The sequence below is a fragment of the Coregonus clupeaformis genome, chromosome 8 (genome assembly GCF_020615455.1).
Source record: "Coregonus clupeaformis isolate EN_2021a chromosome 8, ASM2061545v1, whole genome shotgun sequence".
NCBI lineage: Eukaryota > Metazoa > Chordata > Actinopteri > Salmoniformes > Salmonidae > Coregonus > Coregonus clupeaformis.
This window is the reverse complement of record NC_059199.1, coordinates 21,696,483-21,715,944: the sequence shown is the minus strand read 5'-3', so window position 1 is coordinate 21,715,944 and position 19,462 is coordinate 21,696,483. Positions and strand designations below refer to the sequence as shown.

Below are 19,462 nucleotides of genomic sequence, written 5' to 3'. Positions count from 1 at the left end.
TTTGATACCCGAGAAACTCATCATAACACTCTGAAATCTTTATATTGTGGCGCAGCGCCCCTCTTATTTAGGGAGAAACCTGGCATAGTGAATATATATAGGTCTTAAAATGGGCACTTAAATGAATTATTCCCGGTATAGAAATGTTTTAGATATTCGGGAAAATATTAATCCCTACTACATAGTTTACTCTGGTTATAAAGTGATGCCATGAACTCAATATTGAGAGGTGATAAATCAATTATATACTCACAGAAAGCTGTGAGTAATCAGTCTTTTTCCTGCAATTGCAGAATGCATCTCTCCCTCCTCCGCTCACACAGCAGCCGACAGCGAAACAGGGACAGGCAGACAGGTTTGTAAATTATTTTATTTCAGTTTACTAAATATTTTTTTCATTTTAGTTCCAGTTTTAGTTTACTATAATAACCTTGGTGCTCACCTCAAACAAGATTGCTAAGAGCATGGCTGTGGATCATATGAGCTGTAGGCTCTCCCTATTGACAGGAGCAGTGGACAGGTCGGGATCGGTCACCTTCACAGCCAGATAGAGGGTCTCATGGTTCAGCTCAAAGTTCTCCTGCAGAATCATAGTGTCAAGACACACTTCTCAAGTTCTCCAGCATGCACAGAACCAGTGTCAAACGGACTTCTCACTTTCATCCCAACACTCACTCTTATTTGAACTACCTTCAAAAAGGTTGATTTCGCTGTAACACTTCATTTACATTTTCAGTATTATAGGCATACTGCATTGTATAGTACAGTTGAAGTCGGAAGTTTACATACACTTAGGTTGGAGTCATTAAAACTAGTTTTTCAACCACTCCACAAATGTCTTGTTAACAAACAATCGTTTTGGCAAGTCGGTTAGGACATCTACTTGTGCATGACACAAGTAATTTTTCCAACAATTGTTTACAGACAGATTATTTCACTTATAATTCACTGTATCACAATTCCAGTGGGTCAGAAGTTTACATACACTAAGTTGACTGTGCCTTTAAACAGCTTGGAAAATTCCAGAAAATGATGTCATGGCTTCTGACAGGCTAATTGACATAATTTGAGTCAATTGGAGGTGTACCTGTGGATGTATCTCAAGGCCTGCCTTCAAACTCAGTGAGTGCCTCTTTGCTTGACATCATGGGAAAATCAAAAGAAATCAGCCAAGACCTCAGAAAAAATATTGTAGACCTCCACAAGTCTAGTTCATCCTTGGGAGCAATTTCCAAACGCCTGAAGGTACCAAGTTCATCTGTACAAACAATAGTACGCAAGTATAAACTAGGGACCACACAGCCATCATACCGCTCAGGAAGGAGACGCATTTTGTCTCCTAAAGATGAACGTACTTTGGTGCGAAAAGTGCAAATCAATCCCAGAACAACAGCAAAGGACCTTGTGAAGATGCTGGAGGAAACAGGTGCAAAAATATCTATAACCACAGTATAACAAGTCCTATATCAACATAACCTGAAAGGCCGCTCAGCAAGGAAGTAGCCACTGCTCCAAAACCGCCATAAAAAAGCCAGACTACGGTTTGCAACTGCACATGGGGACAAAGATCATACTTTTTGGAGAAATAACCTCTGGTCTGATGAAACAAAAATAGAACTGTTTGGCCATAATGCGCATCGTTATGTTTGGAGGAAAAAGGGGAAGGCTTGCAAGCCGAAGAACACTATCCCAACCGTGACGCACGGGGGTAGCAGCATCATGCTGTGTGGGTGCTTTGCTGAAGGAGGGACTGGTGCACTTCACAAAATAGATGGCATCATGAGAAAGGAAAATTATGTTGAAATATTGAAGCAACATCTCAAGACATCAGTCAGGAAGTTAAAGCTTGGTCGCAAATGGGTCTTCCAAATGGACAATGACCCCAAGCATACTTCCAAAGTTGTGGCAAAATGGCTTAAGAACAACAAAGTCAAGGTATTGGAGTGGCCATCACAAAGCCCTGACCTCAATCCTAAAGAAAATTTGTGGGCAGAACTGAAAAAGCGTGTGCAAGCAAGGAGGCCTACAAACCTGACTCAGTTACACCTGCTCTGTCAGGAGGAATGGGCCAAAATCCACCCAACTTATTGTGGGAAGCTTGTGTAAGGCTACCCGAAACGTTTGACCCAAGTTAAACAATTTAAAAGCAATGCTACCAAATACTAATTGAGTGTATGTAAACTTCTGACCCACTGGGAATGTGATTAAAGAAATTAAAGCTGAAATGAATAATTATCTCTACGATTATTGACATTTCACATTCTTAAATAAAGTGGTGATCCTAACTGACCTAAGACAGGGAATTTTTACTAGGATTAAATGTCAGGAATTGTGATAAATTGAGTTTAAATGTATTTGGCTATGGTGTATGTAAACTGTATTAATGTAGTAGCAAGTATACCGATTTCCTCACCTGCACCTCAACCAGCCAGTCTACCAGGATGGCCCTCATCCCAGGGTTCAGACCCGGCTAGATGGGCATGTAGTAAGCCAGGATGAACTTAACCTCTTTGGCCTTGAGGTAGTTAAAGATCTCCTTGACGTACTCAGCAGTCAGACACCCAGCACCAGGATGACCCCGCTCTATGTCAAACTCCTCAGGGATCTGACAGAGAAACACAGGGCCACAGTGAGTAATAGCGCTATTGACAAACCTCTTCAAACCTAACCAGGTGTAGCAAGCCTGTTTTGGCAATTGTAACATTAGAGCATTTCTGATCAAGTAAATGACAGATCTTTATGTGTGTGACCAAAATGATTTTGTTTAAGGTTAGCGACATATTTAAGAAGTGATTCCACACTGGCAAGTACCCTTTTTGATTTAGCTTATTTTTAGACATATTGTTTGGCACAATATACTCTTCAAACACATCACATTTCCAGAGTGGACTCATTGCTACTTTTGAATAAATTATAAAATTGACATTAAAAGGTTATTAACCAATCATAGCTCTCCTGTAGGATTGCACATTCAGCAAATCACCAGCAGAGGGAGATCCCTTTGAATAAATGTTCAAAAGGGAGAATATCAATTGCATACTCCTCGCCTCTTTCTCAAAATTGATCATAACTTTTAATAATGGTAGAGACCACTGGAAATTTGACAATTTTTAGATCTTGCTTAAAACAATAACTACATCAAAAAGGGTACTTTTGGGAGATTAATAGTTTTAATGGTAAATCAATTAATGTGTAAAATGTTATTTAAGAATGAAGCGCTACTTCATATTGTATAGCACACTATAAGGAGTATAATGACACAAAGATGCTGTCTATACAATGTACGGTTCACGGATCATTGGGTCTTCCAGCGGGCAAGTATACAGTTGAAGTCGGAAGTTTACATACACCTTAGCCAAATACATTTCAACTCAGTTTTTCACAATTCCTGACATTTAATCCTAGTAAAAATTCCCTCTCTTAGGTCAGTTAGGATCACCACTTTATTTTAAGAATGTGAAATGTCAGAATAATAGTAGAGAGAATGACTTATTTCAGCTTTTATTTCTTTCATCACATTCCCAGTGGGTCAGAACTTTACATACACTCAATTAGTATTTGGTAGCATTGCCTTTAAATTGTTTAACTTGGATCAAACGTTTCGGGTAGCCTTCCACAAGTTTCCCACAATAAGTCTAGTGAATTTTGGCCCATTCCTCCTGACAGAGCAGGTGTAACTGAGTCAGGTTTGTAGGCCTCCTTGCTCGCACACGCTTTTTCAGTTCTGCCCACACATTTTCTTTAGGATTGAGGTCAGGGCTTTGTGATGGCCACTCCAATACCTTGACTTTGTTGTCCTTAAGCCATTTTGCCACAACTTTGTAAGTATGCTTGGGGTCATTGTCCATTTGGAAGACCCATTTGTGACCAAGCTTTAACTTCCTGACTGATGTCTTGAGATGTTGCTTCAATATATCCCACATCATTTTCCATCCTCATGATGCCATCTATTTTGTGAAGTGCACCAGTCCCTCCTGCAGCAAAGCACCCCCACAGCATGATGCTGCCACCCCCGTGCTTCACGTTTGGCATGGTGTTCTTCGGCTTGCAAGCCTTCCCCTTTTTCCTCTAAACATAACAATGGTCATTATGGCCAAACAGTTCTATTTTTGTTTCATTAGACCAAAGGACATTTCTCCAAAAAGTATGATCTTTGTCCCCATGTGCAATTGCAAACTGTAGTCTAGCTTTTTTATGGCAGTTTTGGAGCAGTGGCTTCTTCCTTACTGAGCGGCCTTTCAGGTTGTCGATATACGACTCGTTTTACTGTGGATATACAGTGGGGAGAACAAGTATTTGATACACTGCCGATTTTGCAGGTTTTCCTACTTACAAAGCATGTAGAGGTCTGTCATTTTTATCATAGGTACACTTCAACTGTGAGAGATGGAATCTTAAAAAAAATCCAGAAAATCACATTGTATGATTTTTAAGTAATTAATTTGCATTTTATTGCATGACATAAGTATTTGATCACCTACCAACCAGTAAGAATTCCGGCTCTCACAGACCTGTTCGTTTTTCTTTAAGAAGCCTCCTGTTCTCCACTCATTACCTGTATTAACTGCACCCGTTTGAACTCGTTACCTGTATAAAAGACACCTGTCCACACACTCAAACAGACTCCAACCTCTCCACAATGGCCAAGACCAGAGAGCTGTGTAAGGACATCAGGGATAAAATTGTAGACCTGCACAAGGCTGGGATGGGCTACAGGACAATAGGCAAGCAGCTTGGTGAGAAGGCAACAACTGTTGGCGCAAATATTAGAAAATGGAAGAAGTTCAAGATGACGATCAATCAACCTCAGTCTGGGGCTTCATGCAAGATCTCACCTCGTGGGGGATCAGCCCAGAACTACACGGCAGGACCTGGTCAATGACCTGAAGAGAGCTGGGACCACAGTCTCAAAGAAAACCATTAGTAACACACTACGCTGTCATGTATTAAAATCCTGCAGCGCATGCAAGGTCCCCCTGCTCAAGCCAGCGCATGTCCAGGCCCGTCTGAAGTTTGCCAATGACCATCTGGATGATCCAGAGGAGGAATGGGAGAAGGTCATGTGGTCTGATGAGACAAAAATAGAGCTTTTTGGTCTAAACTCCACTCGCCGTGTTTGGAGGAAGAAGGATGAGTACAACCCCAAGAACACCATCCCAACCGTGAAGCATCAAGGTGGAAATATCATTCTTTGGGGATGCTTTTCTGCAAAGGGGACAGGACGACTGCACCGTATTGAGGGGAGGATGGATGGGGCCATGTATTGCGAGATCTTGGCCAACAACCTCCTTCCCTCAGTAAGAGCATTGAAGATGGGTCTTCCAGCATGACAACGACCCGAAACACACAGCCAGGGCAACTAAGGAGTGGCTACGTAAGAAGTATCTCAAGATCCTGGAGTGGCCTAGCCAGTCTCCAGACCTGAACCCAATAGAAAATCTTTGGAGGGAGCTGAAAGTCCGTATTGCCCAGCGACAGCCCCAAAACCTGAAGGATCTGGAGAAGGTCTGTATGGAGGAGTGGGCCAAAATCCCTGCTGCAGTGTGTGCAAACCTGGTCAAGACCTACAGGAAACGTATGATCTCTGTAATTGCAAACAAAGGTATGTAAACTTCCGACTTCAACTGTAGGTCTAAAAAAGGGCCTAAAATTGCAATTTTAATCATGATTTTCAACAACAAAAAATGGTTTGTGTTAAAAATGTAAAAAGCATATCAAACATCCTTCTTCCGAAGGAAGTTAATGTGAGAATTGCCAGAACAATCTGATATACCAAAAATATTGTGGGGCCATGCTGGAATGGAATCGCTCTTCAATCAACTTCCAAAGTGTCAATGACAGAACCTTGCCCTGTAAAGGCTGATGAATGATGATAAAGTCAGCCATAAGCCATACCTGTGGTCTCTGTAGGTGGGGTGGGGTGTGGGGGCAACTCTCTAGGTGGAACAGCCTCCACAGCCACCAGCTCTTCCACTGGGGTCTCATCCTCCCCCCCATGTTTGTCCTCCTCCTGGCTTTCTGAGCTCACCGATTCAGACCTGGTAGGGAGAGGTAGGGAAGGGTTAGTAGTGTTTTATAATAAAGTATTGCTGAAACATGATGTACAGTGCCTTCGGAAAGTATTCAGACCCCTTGACTTTTTCCACATTTTGTTACATTTAAAAAAAATCCTCCTCTACAAACAAAAACCCATAATGACAAAGCCAAAATAGGTTTAGAAATGGTTGCAAATAGTTTTAAAAAAGTTTTTATTGTTGCTAATTTATTTACAATAAAATACTGAAATATCACATTTACATAAATATTCAGACTCAGTACTTTGTTGAAGCACCTTTGGCAGCGATTACAGCATCGAGTCTTCTTGGGTATGACACTTCTCTGCAGATCCTCTCAAGCTGCACAGCTATTTTCAGGTCTCCCCATAGATGTTCGATCGAGTTCAAAGTCCGGGCTCTGGCTGGGCCACTCAAGGACATTCAGAGACTTGTCCCGAAGCCACTCCTGCGTTGTCTTGGCTGTGTGCTTAGGGTCGTTGTCCTGTTGGAAGGTGAACCTTCAACCCAGTCTGAGGTCCTGAGCGCTCTGGAGCAGGGTTTCATCAAGGATCTCTCTGTAATTTGCTCCGTTCATCTTTGCCTCGATCCTGACTAGTCTCCCAATCTCTGCCCCTGAAAAACATCCCCACAGCATGATGCTGCCACCACCAAGCTTCACCTTAGGGATGGTGCCAGATTTCCTCCAGACGTGACGCTTGGCATTCAGGCCAAAGAGTTAAATCTTGGTATTATCAGTCAGAGAATCTTGTTTCTCATGGTCTGAGAGTTTTTAAGTGCCTTTTGGCAAACTCCAAACGGGCTGTCATATGCTTTTACTGAGAAGTGGCTTCCGTCTGGCCACTCTACCATAAAGGCCTGATTGGTGGAGTGCTGCAGAGATGGTTGTCCTTCTGGAAGGTTCTCCCATCTCCACAGAGGAACTCCAGAGCTCTGTCAGAGTGACCACCGGGTTCTTGGTCACCTCCCTGACCAAGGCCCTTCTCCCCCGATTGCTCAGTTTGGCCAGGCAGCCAACTCTAGGAAGAGTCTTGGTGGTTCCAAACTTCTTCCATTTAAGAATGATGGAGGCCACTGTGTCCTTGGGGATCTTCAATGCTGCAGAAATGTTTTGGTACCCTTACCCAGATCTGTGCCTTGACACAATCCTGTCTCTGAGCTCTACGGACCATTTCCTTCGACCTCATGGCTTGGTTTTTGCTCTGACATGTACTGTCAACTGTGGCCAACTGTGGACCTTATATAGACAGGTGTGTGCCTTTCCAAATCATGTCCAATCAATTGAATTTACCACAGTTGGACTCCAATCAAGTTGTAGAAACATCAAGGATGATCAATGGAAACAGGATGCACTTGAGCTCAATTTTGAGTCTCGTAGCAAAGGGTCTGAATACTTACGTAAATAAGGTATTACAGTTTTATTTTGAATACATTTGCAAAACGTTCTAAAAACCTGTTTCCGCTTTGTCATTATGGGGTATTGTGTGTAGATTGCTGAAAAAAAACAACAACTAAAAATCATTTTTTGAATAAGGCTGTAATGTAACAAAAAGTGGAAAATGTGAAGGGGTCTGAATACTTTCCAAAGGCACTGTATATTACGACCTCTCACAAAACTAATTTCCATTAAATGGACGATAAAGTATATCGTATTGTAATAAGATACGAGTGAGTGGTCAAGGAATTCAGTATCAGCATGGTCCTCTGTAGCTCAATTGGCACTGCAGAGCAGAAAATGTGGTGAGTAGTTGTAGTCCTCTGTAGCTTAATTGGTAGAGCATGGCACTTGTAACGCCAGGGTAGTGGGTTCGAACCCCGGGACCACCCATACGTAAAAATGTATGCGCACATGACTAAGTCGCTTTGGATAAAAGCGTCTGCTAAATGGCATATTATTATAATATTTTTATTTAATTTCCCCTTAAAACACACACAATGAATCCCTCCATTTTGTATTTGGCTCTTTCACTCTATACACCACTCATTTTTTACTAGACCAGGACTGCCCAACCCTGTTCCTGGAGAGCTACCGTCCTGTAGGTTTTTGCTCCAACCCTAATCTAGCACACCTGATTCTAATAATTAGCAGGTTGATAAGATGGATCAGGTTAGTAACACCTGGGGTTGGAGCGAAAACCTACAGGAGGGTAGCTCTCCAGGAACAGGGTTGGGCAACCCTGGACTAGACCATTCTCCACAGCCCATCAAACTAAAGGGCAAGGTACAAGACTATTCTACTACCGAATAAAATACACCACAACGAGCCATGGTGCATTTAAATACAGCCAACACCATAAAAAGGCAGAACAGATCGATGGAGAGAGAAAAACAAGTGTGTTAACCTACTTTTTCAGGTTAGCCTCGTTCTTGGTGGTGGTGGTCTTCTTCTGTGTCTTCTTAAGGGAGTCTTTCTTCTTGGTTCCCGGAAGGCTGATGTGGACCTTGTGTGCCTGTAAGTGTGTGGAAGAGACTAGAGACTCAACAAGAGTCATTTCACATACTGTGCAGATAGGGCAGAATATTAACTTGAGATGGGCATGTGCCTTGCACAACTCATACATCTGATGCCAATCCCCTATTACAGTGAGTAATAGCACTCTATATACACCCATCACAAAACACCCAACTGCCAAACAAGACTGAAAGGCGGTATCAGTGCCCGTCCCTAGTAAACACCTCCAAACCTGGTAGAAGTCCCCCGTCTGCCCTCTGAACTTTACACTTGAGTACTGTACCCATAATTTTTTTGGTCCCGCTTTAAATGATATGAAGCTTTATGAAGGCTTCATAAAGGCTTCATGAACATTACCTAAATGTGTTACAAATAATCTATTACTATGTCATGCTTTATAAAGGGTTCATACATGTGGGATAACTGTGTGACATAAGCGCCAATGTCAAATGTGACATAACTCACTACGTCAAATATGACAAACCTGTGCTTTATAAAGGGTGGCATAAGCACCGCTTAATAAAGGCCTTATAAATTAAAATGAGGCGTCACAATGCATTTATAACCCTGGCATACATCTTGGTAGTGCATCGCAATGCGAAGATATTGGGTTCAATTCCCAGGACCACCCATATGTAAAAATGTATTCACGCATGACTAAGACATTTTGGATAAAAGAGTCTGATATATACACACACACACAATTTATATATTTAAAGGGAACACTAAAATAACACATCCTAGATCTGAATGAATGAAATAATATTATTAAATACTTTTTTCTTTACATAGTTGAATGTGCTGACAACAAAATCACACAAAAATTATCGATGGAAATCAAATGTATCAACCCATGGAGGTCTGGATTTGGAGTCACCCTCAAAATTAAAGTGGAAAACCACACTACAGGCTGATCCAACTTTGATGTAATGTCCTTAAAACAAGTCAAAATGAGGCTCAGTAGTGTGTGTGGCCTCTACGTGCCTGTATGACCTCCCTACAATGCCTTGGCATGCTCCTGTTGAGGTGGCGGATGGTCTCCTGAGGGATCTCCTCCCAGACCTGGACTAAAGCATCCGCCAACTCCTGGACAGTCTGTGGTGCAACGTGGCATTGGTGGATGGAGCGAGACATGATGTCCCAGATGTGCTCAATTGGATTCAGGTCTGGGGAACGGGCGGGCCAGTCCATAGCATCAATGCCTTCCTCTTGCAGGAACTGCTGACACTCCAGCCACATGAGGTCTCGCATTGTCTTGCATTAGGAGGAACCCAGGGCCAACCGCACCAGCATATGGTCTCACAAGGGGTCTGAGGATCTCATCTCGGTACCTAATGGCAGTCAGGCTACCTCTGGCGAGCACATGGAGGGCTGTGCGGCCCCCCAAAGAAATGCCACCCCACACCATGACTGACCCACCGCCAAACCGGTCATGCTGGAGGATGTTGCAGGCAGCAGAACATTCTCCACGGCGTCTCCAGACTCTGTCACGTCTGTCACATGTGCTCAGTGTGAACCAGCTTTCATCTGTGAAGAGCACAGGGCACATCTTGGTGTTCTCTGGCAAATGCCAAACGTCCTGCACGGTGTTGGGCTGTAAGCACAATCCCCACCTGTGGACGTCAGGCCCTCATACCACCCTCATGGAGTCTGTTTCTGACCGTTTGAGCAGAGACATGCACATTTGTGGCCTGCTGGAGGTCATTTTGCAGGGCTCTGGCAGTGCTCCTCCTGCTCCTCCTTGCACAAAGGCGGAGGTAGCAGTTCTGCTGCTGGGTTGTGGCCCTCCTACGGCCTCCTCCACGTCTCCTGACGTACTGGCCTGTCTCCTGGTAGCGCCTCCATGCTCTGGACACTACGCTGACAGACACAGCAAACATTCTTGCCACAGCTCGCATTGATGTGCCATCCTGGATGAGCTGCACTACCTGAGAAACTTGTGTGGGTTGTAGACTCCCATCTCATGCTACCACTAGAGTGAAAGCACCGCCAGCATTCAAAAGTGACCAAAACATCAGCCAGGAAGCATAGGAACTGAGAAGTGGTCTGTGGTCACCACCTGCAAAACCAGTCCTTTATTGGGGGTGTCTTGCTAATTGCCTATAAATTCCACCTGTTGTCTATTCCATTTGCAAAACAGCATGTGAAATGTATTGTCAATCAGTGTTGCTTCCTAAGTGGACAGTTTGATTTCACAGAAGTGTGATTGACTTGGGAGTTACATTGTGTTGTTTAAGTGTTCCCTTAATTTTTTTGAGCAGTATATATCTCAAATTGTATTTGTGACATGCGCCAAATACAACATTACCGTGAAATGCTTGCTTACAAGCCCTTAAAACACTCTTGGGTGCATGGTCAATATTGGAACAGATCTCAACTTCCCCCAAAATGGTTTATCCGTTTTGTTATAGAAAAACAAAATGTTATTTTCTGTGTTCACAACAATGCTTAAACCACATCAGGGGATGACTTTTGAGGTCTGGGAAAAATCTAAGAAAACATAGATTTTTGAGTGTAGCCCTTTAATTCAGTGAGCACGGCTTGCACTATTGTTTGGTTAGCAGGTTTTCTGTAGTGCAGTAAGCGCACGTGATGTGATTCGGCCTCAAATGGAATGGGTGGAGTAAAAGGCCAGCAAAACTCCGTATTATTCAGAGCCCCATGAAATTACACCATATAGACACATCTACAGACCATTCTGAGTATTCCCTACAATACTTTTACAGTGGCACCCAGAATAGTTCTTGCTCTAAGCCAATATGTATTCCATATACATTGATTCACATTGGTGGGCATTTATTTGACCTTGGAACATGTTTTAAAATCCACATTTGATGCAAATGTCAATGAAATATGAATAATTGTTAATGTTTAGACAATTTTTCATATATGATGAATGGTTCACACTTTTCTACTATTTCTTGGGCCTATTTATTTTTTATATTACGTGACCCAGAAGTACTTTTTTTAGAGTTGCTGATCATGTGATGAGTTCGCAAATCAAATACCCAGTTGTATTTATTTGTCATTAGCGCTATTAGCCCATACAAAACGCATTGAACAACAGATTCACTACATGGAACAGTCCCCCCAAAAAAAAATCTAAAGGAAGTTTGTCCTGAAGTGTCTGTCCTATATCCGAGAGATATAAGAAAGATCAGGAAACATTTGTTCATTTTTGTTACATGTATTTAACCCCTTATTTTTGGCACTAAACATTCATTTTTTCAACTGGTACCGGGGGACCTTCAGACAAGTCTTGTGAGGCCTGTGGGCATCCTAGACCAAAACAGATGTGTTTGTGAGAGTCTCAACTTTCCATAGAGGAGTCATAATAGTTTGTAGGCCAAACCATTTGGACACTACAGACAATTTTGTGAGAAGACCGATTTTTTATACGTTTTTATTTTTTCACCTTTCACCTCAGAAGCGGAAGTGCGAAATCGGCAGATGTGGTGGATTGAGATGCAGCCAATGCAACAACAAAAAAACATCTCTAGTTTAAACTGACAGATTTATATGGGGAATTTTTTATTAAGCAAATTATATTTCCGCAGGAGCACGGACATCGACTCTAGGGGGTTAAGTGTTGAGCTAGATTTCATACCGTAGCTACCTCAATCAATATTTAAAATACTTTCGATGACTTCACAGCAATTGATAGATAGCCGAAAATACAAACCCCCCTAGATACAGCCACGTCCCATAGTCACGTCATGAGATTTGTAAATGAAAGAGGAATATAATAATATGAATTGAATGGAGTTCCCCATCCTACCATTTTGAGTTTCTGGTGCAGCACAGAAATGCCCTTATCCAGACGGTGTAATAAAGGCATCTCCTAACAGACCTGCTAACTTTCTTTGTTGTCACTTATAAGGTTGGAACCAACATGCAGTAACTCCAGCAGGAAGAGGCAAGAACCATTCGTCTGCCAGCTCAGGGACAAGCTACACTATTCACAGTCCTGTGTAATGTTCAACGTAATTGCATTGCTAGACTTTTTTGAAACGTCATGTAAAAATGTTAAAATAAAAGGAAATGTATGATTTAAACATGTCTGTAATGTTTATTTGTTAGTGATACTTCCCTAAGTGTTAAAACATTTGTGTTTAAATCATTAAGCCTTTATGTATGTGTTATGAATGACCAAAGGTGATTCATCTCAATTGGGTTGAGGTCGGGTGATTGTGGAGGCCAGGTGTTCTGATGCAGCACTCAATCACTCTCCATCTTGGTCAAATAGCCCTTACACAGCCTGGAGGTGTGTTTTGAGTCATCGTCCTGTTGAAAAACAAATGATAGTCCCACTAAGCCCAAACCAGATGGGATGGCGTATCGCTGCAGAATGCTGTGGTAACCATGCTGGTTAAGTGTGCCTTGAATTCTAAATAAATCACAGACAGTGTCACCAGCAAAGCACCCCCACACCATCACACCTCCTCCATGCTTAATGGTGGGAACCACACATGCAGAGATCATTTCACCTACTCTGCGTCTCACAAAAACACGGCAGTTAGAACCAAAAATCTCAAATTTAGACTCATCAGACCAAAGGACAGATTTCCACCGGTCTAATGTCTATTGCTCGTTTTTCTTGGCCCAAGCAAGTCTCTTCTTCTTATTGGTGTCCTTTAGTAGTGGTTTCTTTGCAGCAATTCGACCATGAAGACCTGATTCAGTCTCCTCTGAACAGTAATTGAGATGTGTCTGCTACTTGAACTCTGAAGCATTTATTTGGGCTGCAATCTGAGGTGCAGTTAATTCTAATGAACTTATCCTCTGCAGCAGAGGTAACTCTGGGTCTTCCATTCCTGTGTCAGTCCTCCTGAGAGCCAGTATCATCATAGCGCTTTCAAAGTTCTTGACATTTTCTGGATTGACTGACCTTCATGTCTTAAAGTAATGATGGACTGTCATTTCTCTTTGCTTATTTGAGCTGTTCTTGCCATAATATGGACTTTGTCTTTTACCAAATAGGGCATCTTCTGTATACCACCCCTACCTTGTCACAACACAACTGATTGGCTCAAACGCAATAAGGAAAGAAATTCCACAAATTAACTTTTAACAAGGCACACATGTTAATTGAAATTCATTCCAGGTGTCTACCTCATGAAGCTGGTAGAGAGAATGCCAAGAGTGTGCAAAGCTGTCATCAAGGCAAAGGGTGGCTACTTTGAAGAATCTCAAATATATTTTGATTTGTTTAACACTTTTTTGGTTACTACATCATTCCATGTGTTATTTCATAGTTTTGATGTCTTCACTATTATTCTACAATGTAGAAAATAGTAAAAAATAAAGAAAAATCCTGGAATGAGTAGGTGTGTCCAAACGTTGGGACTGGTACTGTATGTGTTATGCATGACTAAAGGGGTCTGACTTTAAATGAAGTACAGCGTCATGCGATAGTGTCTTTATGGATGTGTTAAGAATGACTGAAGGTGTCTCACATCAAACTAAGTAATACAGGACACTACATAAAGTGTCAATAGGTTAAAACATTCAGATGATTTATGAAGGTTCTCTCATGATCCACAGGTTACTGTAGGGTGTGAGATATTTAAAATGGGTTGATGGACCTGCAAAGCTTGCGTTTGTGTGTGTCAGAACCAAGATGATTTGTAGTAGTCCAACCAGAGACTACTGCACCAGGTATTCCTCTTCTGTTCTAATGCTGGAGACAAGGGCTTGATTACAACCTGTTACAATGGTGCTAAAATTGTGGCTGATCTTTCAGCGGGGGATTGGGTGAATGTGTCAAAGACCTAGCTGAAGAAAGACACTTTCAATTTCTTTAGGTGTGGGGGGGGGGCTTTCATCAAGGTAAGTGTTTCTTGGTGTTATATCGTCTCCAGGTTATTACACACACAGCACATATAAGCCTGGGATATCAGCCATTCAAAATTGGCCTTAGTGGGAGTGACCATAGAATTCTATAGGAGTGACCTTACTGAGTAAAGTATTTGTCATCATCATTACTTAACTAGCTTAGTGGTTAAGAGCGTAGAGCCAGTAACCGAAAGGTCGCTGGTTCTAATCCCCGAGCCGACTAGGTGAAAAAAATCTGTCGATGTGCCCTTGAGCAAGGCACTTAACCCTAATTGCTCCTGTAAGTCGCTCTGGAGAAGAGTGTCTGCTAAATGACTAAAATGTAAATGTTAACAGTCAAAAAGTCATAATTATTGCTAAACCCTGCACATTTCCACAATTGATCTTCTTAAAATGTGCTTTTAAACCTAAACCTAAACCTAACTAAAGAAGGCCAAGTTTGATAAGCTTGATGTGTTGGTCCACCAGACCTTCCACACATTTGGGTGCAAGTGTCTGGCAACGAGATTAGGTGTAATGTGACTAACATGAGATCCCTTTAGAGCGTATGCCATCCTTCAGCACAACATGTCACCCTTTATAAAGCACATGTTTATATCATATTCGAGTGTGTTGTCACATTTGACACTGGTGATTATGTACCAAACAATTAGGCCACATTTATAAAGCATGACATATGGTTATAGATTGTTTAACATTTATGTAGTGCTTATGAAGGACTTATGAAGCCTTTATAAGCTGAACATAATTTAAAGCAGGACCTATTCGGTCTTACATCGCTATGTAGCCTATACCGATGTGTCTTACAATCATGTGACATTTGAATTGTCAATTTTTGTATATGTCTCTACTACATATTCTCCGCTAATATACCTTGTTGAATCCCCATTCGCTAATATCTAATTAGTTAGTTGTCCGCACCTGCTACGCTTGCCACGCACAGCAGGTGTGTCTACATACTGTAAGTGCGTTACTTTTTTTATTTGTATAGCACTGATGAAGGCATGAGGCCGAAACGTTTGCTCTTTCTTTTATTTTTGCACCGGTCACCCTTTGTATTATTTTGCACAATTAAGTACATTATTTTTGCATCTCTAACTCCTTGGGTTATTCCTTCTCATGGTTTGAGTGTGAGTACCTTTTAAACTATCTGTAGAGAGTCTCTGCCACACCCCAGGAAAGCCATTCAGACCCTGTTCTATGGTCCGAAAACTAGTTTCTGGACAAATTCAGGTGGGTCCCCCCCATTTCATTCTGTTTGCTTCCTAGTGAATACACCCCAGATAGACAGATTGAAAGAGAGGATAGACAGACTTACATTGGTGATGTCTACAAAGGCAGTCCTCTTCTTAGGGGCTCCCTGGCCAGAGAAGAGGATGACCTCTTGACCTGGGGACCTTCCTCCTAAAACAGAGATGAGAAAATATACATTATTTGATATGAAACTATGCAATGAGACTGATAGCAACACACCATTGAGGTTAGTTAGTGCAGAACTAGTGGTTTCATTGAGAGATGAGAAGGGGTAAATTGACATGCCAATATCAGACACCCCACAATTTCATGACAGTGAGTCCATGCAATATGTCCCGGCAACACAGACTACAAATGTAGAGAAGCTGACCCCATTTAGTCGACTGGTCGGTAATGTTTGGTTGATAGGCTGTTAGTCGACCCGAGATTTCTTTAGTCGAGTCGTAGCAAATGTTTTTAGTTTTTCTATCATGGTGTACAAGACCCCTGTCTGATCTGTGCCTGTCTGAGTGGACTAATCCATTGTGGAGGCCGTGGGGATGGGCTACTGAAATTGTATATGGTTATATTACGTAAGAACAATGGTGCAAAACAAATAAAAATGATATTGTTTTATCACAAATGCACTTTCTTCTGCGTTGGATAGTGGTGGCTGTCCGCGGTTCTGAAACACATCAGTGCACTGTTGAATTGGCGCCTTTTCCTCGACCAAGTTGCTTTGTGCATAATCGCAACGTTAACCACCATATTGGTGTTGAGAACAATGTGGCGGAGGCAGCAGCAGAGTGAGGAGACAAGAAAACAGCCCTTGCGCCTTAATTGTCTAAGAAAAGTGAAGAGCGGAAACCCCAACTTAATTAGGTCTAAAATCAATAGCCTAACTTAAATGTGCCTGGCTTTTTAAATAATCTATCTATATCTACAGAAATAAGATCAATCCTGCTTCTGTTGCCTGTGAGTGTTTAATAGCCTGCTGATTCCGTGAGCACCAAGCCTCACGCAACCACAACATGTCAGATTAAAAACAGACACATTTGTGATATTGATTATCTTTGCTATGCTGTAGTAAAGGCTTTACACATATCATTTATTTATTTTTGTTTCCACTGTTCCAAATTGTCCGAAAATTAATATCATAATAACCCTCGTTTTTCCTTGATCTCCTTATTGTTATTATTACTATTATTATGATAATCATTATAATAAGTGATGTCTTTATCATTAGTAGGCTTAGTATAGCTGCCTTGTATAACCACCATCGAGCTGTAGGACAAAGAGCGCATCCTTTTTAGTCTTAATCCCGTAACTTACTTAGGCCTATATTTCATTACTTATATAGGCTAGTGTATCAATCAATCATTTGTTCATGTCATCACACAGCATGAGTCATTCATGATTTGAAATGCAACCAAGCATTTTAGTTTTAAAATAAAATAAAGCGACCCTTGAATAATTCACGTAAACAATAAATACATCTTTCCATTTCGGAAATTGCATTCACGAATGAATGCGGCTATTTTTAGTCTTTGCTGTAATAAAGGCATAAAAGATTTTTTACAACAGACTCTCTGGTACACGTATAATTTATTTAGTGTTTTTTACATTGTTCGAAACAGTCAGAAGAATTCAATTGTAATCTAACAGCACCTGTTTGGCACACATAATATGCACGCAGCGCTTGCTCCTTACCTTCTTTTTCTTGATCTCCAGTATTTTCCACAACTAGTCAAATGTATTTCACACATCTGACTTCCCCTTTACCTCATGAGCAACCAGTAAACATTCCCCCATTTTGAGTTCATTTGTCACGTCTTCAGTATCCATTTTGCTGTTACGGTGTTCAGAGTTTATGACCTATTTATTGATGTGATTATGATATGCTATTGGTCAGGACCTATTGGTCACGTGCATGCAATGCATACATGTGTCACGTAAAGAGAGCAAGGGTTAAGGGAACAGGGAATGTTTTTCCTAAACGAATGAGGGATTTCGGTAACATAACTTTTCTGTCAGAAATGGCTGTAATTATGTTGCAGCTTCATCAACACTGACAGCGCGATAAACACTGTTGATGTTCTGTGGTCGCTGCAGCAGGGAGGAGAGAGAACAGGTGCTAGTCAAACAGTTACTAGCGGTCTTTTTTTTTTTTTAAACACAGCGCCGCAAGTCTCCGGCCCGGCACAATCAAATAAATTGCGGTCGGACTCCCTCTACTCATTTGTATGTTTTCATTATTTCATCAAACAGTGCGCTTAAAGCATCAGACAAGAGCAGTGCATATAGTTGATTTGATTAAAACACATAGGATGTTTCTATATATGGGAAAATACATGTGTTAACATTTCCACCAATCGATTGGTTGAAAGAACAGATGACTGTTGGTCGGCCAAGATTTATTTTAGTCAGGGACAGACCTAAAATGTAGCTACCTAGGTAAACACAATAAATTAATGTAACTGTGCCATGATGAGAAATCTTGGGACTGGATGGCTACAGATTGTAACACCAGATAATGAGAATTAACCAAACATTTTTGGTATCCATTATGCTGGGAGTTACAGGATTGGTACTGTTTGGTGTTACACAGAATTTGACCAACCTTAACAATACAGTCTTTGCCCTCGATTTGTGGAAACAGGAGTCTCATAAAACATATTTGCTACACCAAACAGTGCTTAACCTGTAACTCCCAGTATAATGATACCAAAAATGTTTAGTGAAATCACATTGTCTGGTGTTAATCTGTAACTAAGGACTGGACTGGTTACAAAGCTAACTACATAGCTAGCCCAGCACGATGAAAAGTAGTTAAATGGCCAAAACCGAGGTGACCACCCCTACTCCTGGAGAGCCACCTAGACAGATACTAGGTGTTTGCACGCGTTTGCTCCAGCCCTAGTAAAACACCATCCCTAATCCAAGGACAACGTTTAAAGCAGGTGTTAGTCAAATTACCTGATTTGCCGTCCCTTTGCCAAGTAGCTTGGGTATTTTACTGCCAACAGTGACACTAGGTGTCTTCCCCCTTGGAAAACGCATGACTGCAACTTGGAGTTTTCACCAAATGGTTGTAGACAGGAATGTTAGTTAGTTAAGTGGTTGTATCCTGCAAGAGATAACATTAAATAGACGTGCGCTTAGAAAAATAACGTGAAGGCGTGTTTTTTTATTTATTTTTATCTTCAAAGCATTCATAAACTCTTGTAAACTGGCAATTATATTAGTGTATTAACTGTTATAAGCTGAATAACGTTGGTTAGCTTGCTTGCTAACTAAACGTTACTGCAAAAGGTTATGCACCAACTATGAAAATGTATGCACTCACTAACTGTAAGTCGCTCTGGATAAGAGCGTCTGCTAAATGACTAAAAATGTCAACAACAAAAAAGTCAACTACACGTGAATTCGACTGGCTAGCACGATATCTAGCAAACAAACTAACTTCTAGCCTAGCTACATCAATGCAATTAGATCTTACTTATCGTATCGACTTTCCGTGATGTCAAAGTTGCAACGTTTCTGAGCGAAAAATACAACATGCAATCTGTTAATTCATGAAAAAGCAACAACATTTAATTGTTCAGAAGGCGAGCTAAACAAAAGTGCAAGCAGACTGCAGCCAAACACTTGCGGACGACTCTGATTGGTTTAAATTCGTCGCTAGTTAGCCTATCAGCGCTTGGCTACCATGCTCTTGTTAGCATTTAGAATTTTCAAACTTCTTAGCAACCAATGGGAGCTTGCTGGTGTTTGTTGATGTTTTTTAGTTCTCACACGAAATTCGGTAGCTAGTAGTAAACCGTACCCTGTTGCAGTTTCCTGCAGGCAGCGTTTGTGACAGTTCTGCACAACACGTTTTGCCATAGGA

The 19,462-nt window shown here is 41.5% G+C and overlaps 1 protein-coding gene across 1 annotated transcript; it reads right to left on the bottom strand.

Annotated features, from left to right (window-relative positions):
- Nucleotides 1-412: 412 nt before the first annotated feature.
- On the bottom strand, nt 413-19,213 carry ccnb3 (cyclin B3). Its single transcript, XM_041884527.2, is given in 9 exon segments — nt 413-580; nt 2,414-2,605; nt 5,896-5,928; nt 5,930-6,038; nt 8,400-8,503; nt 15,659-15,709; nt 15,712-15,744; nt 18,550-18,700; nt 19,073-19,213. Coding segments are annotated over 8 exon segments (774 nt in total). The 5' UTR covers nt 18,634-18,700; nt 19,073-19,213.
- Between the last annotated feature and the right edge of the window lie 249 nt (nt 19,214-19,462).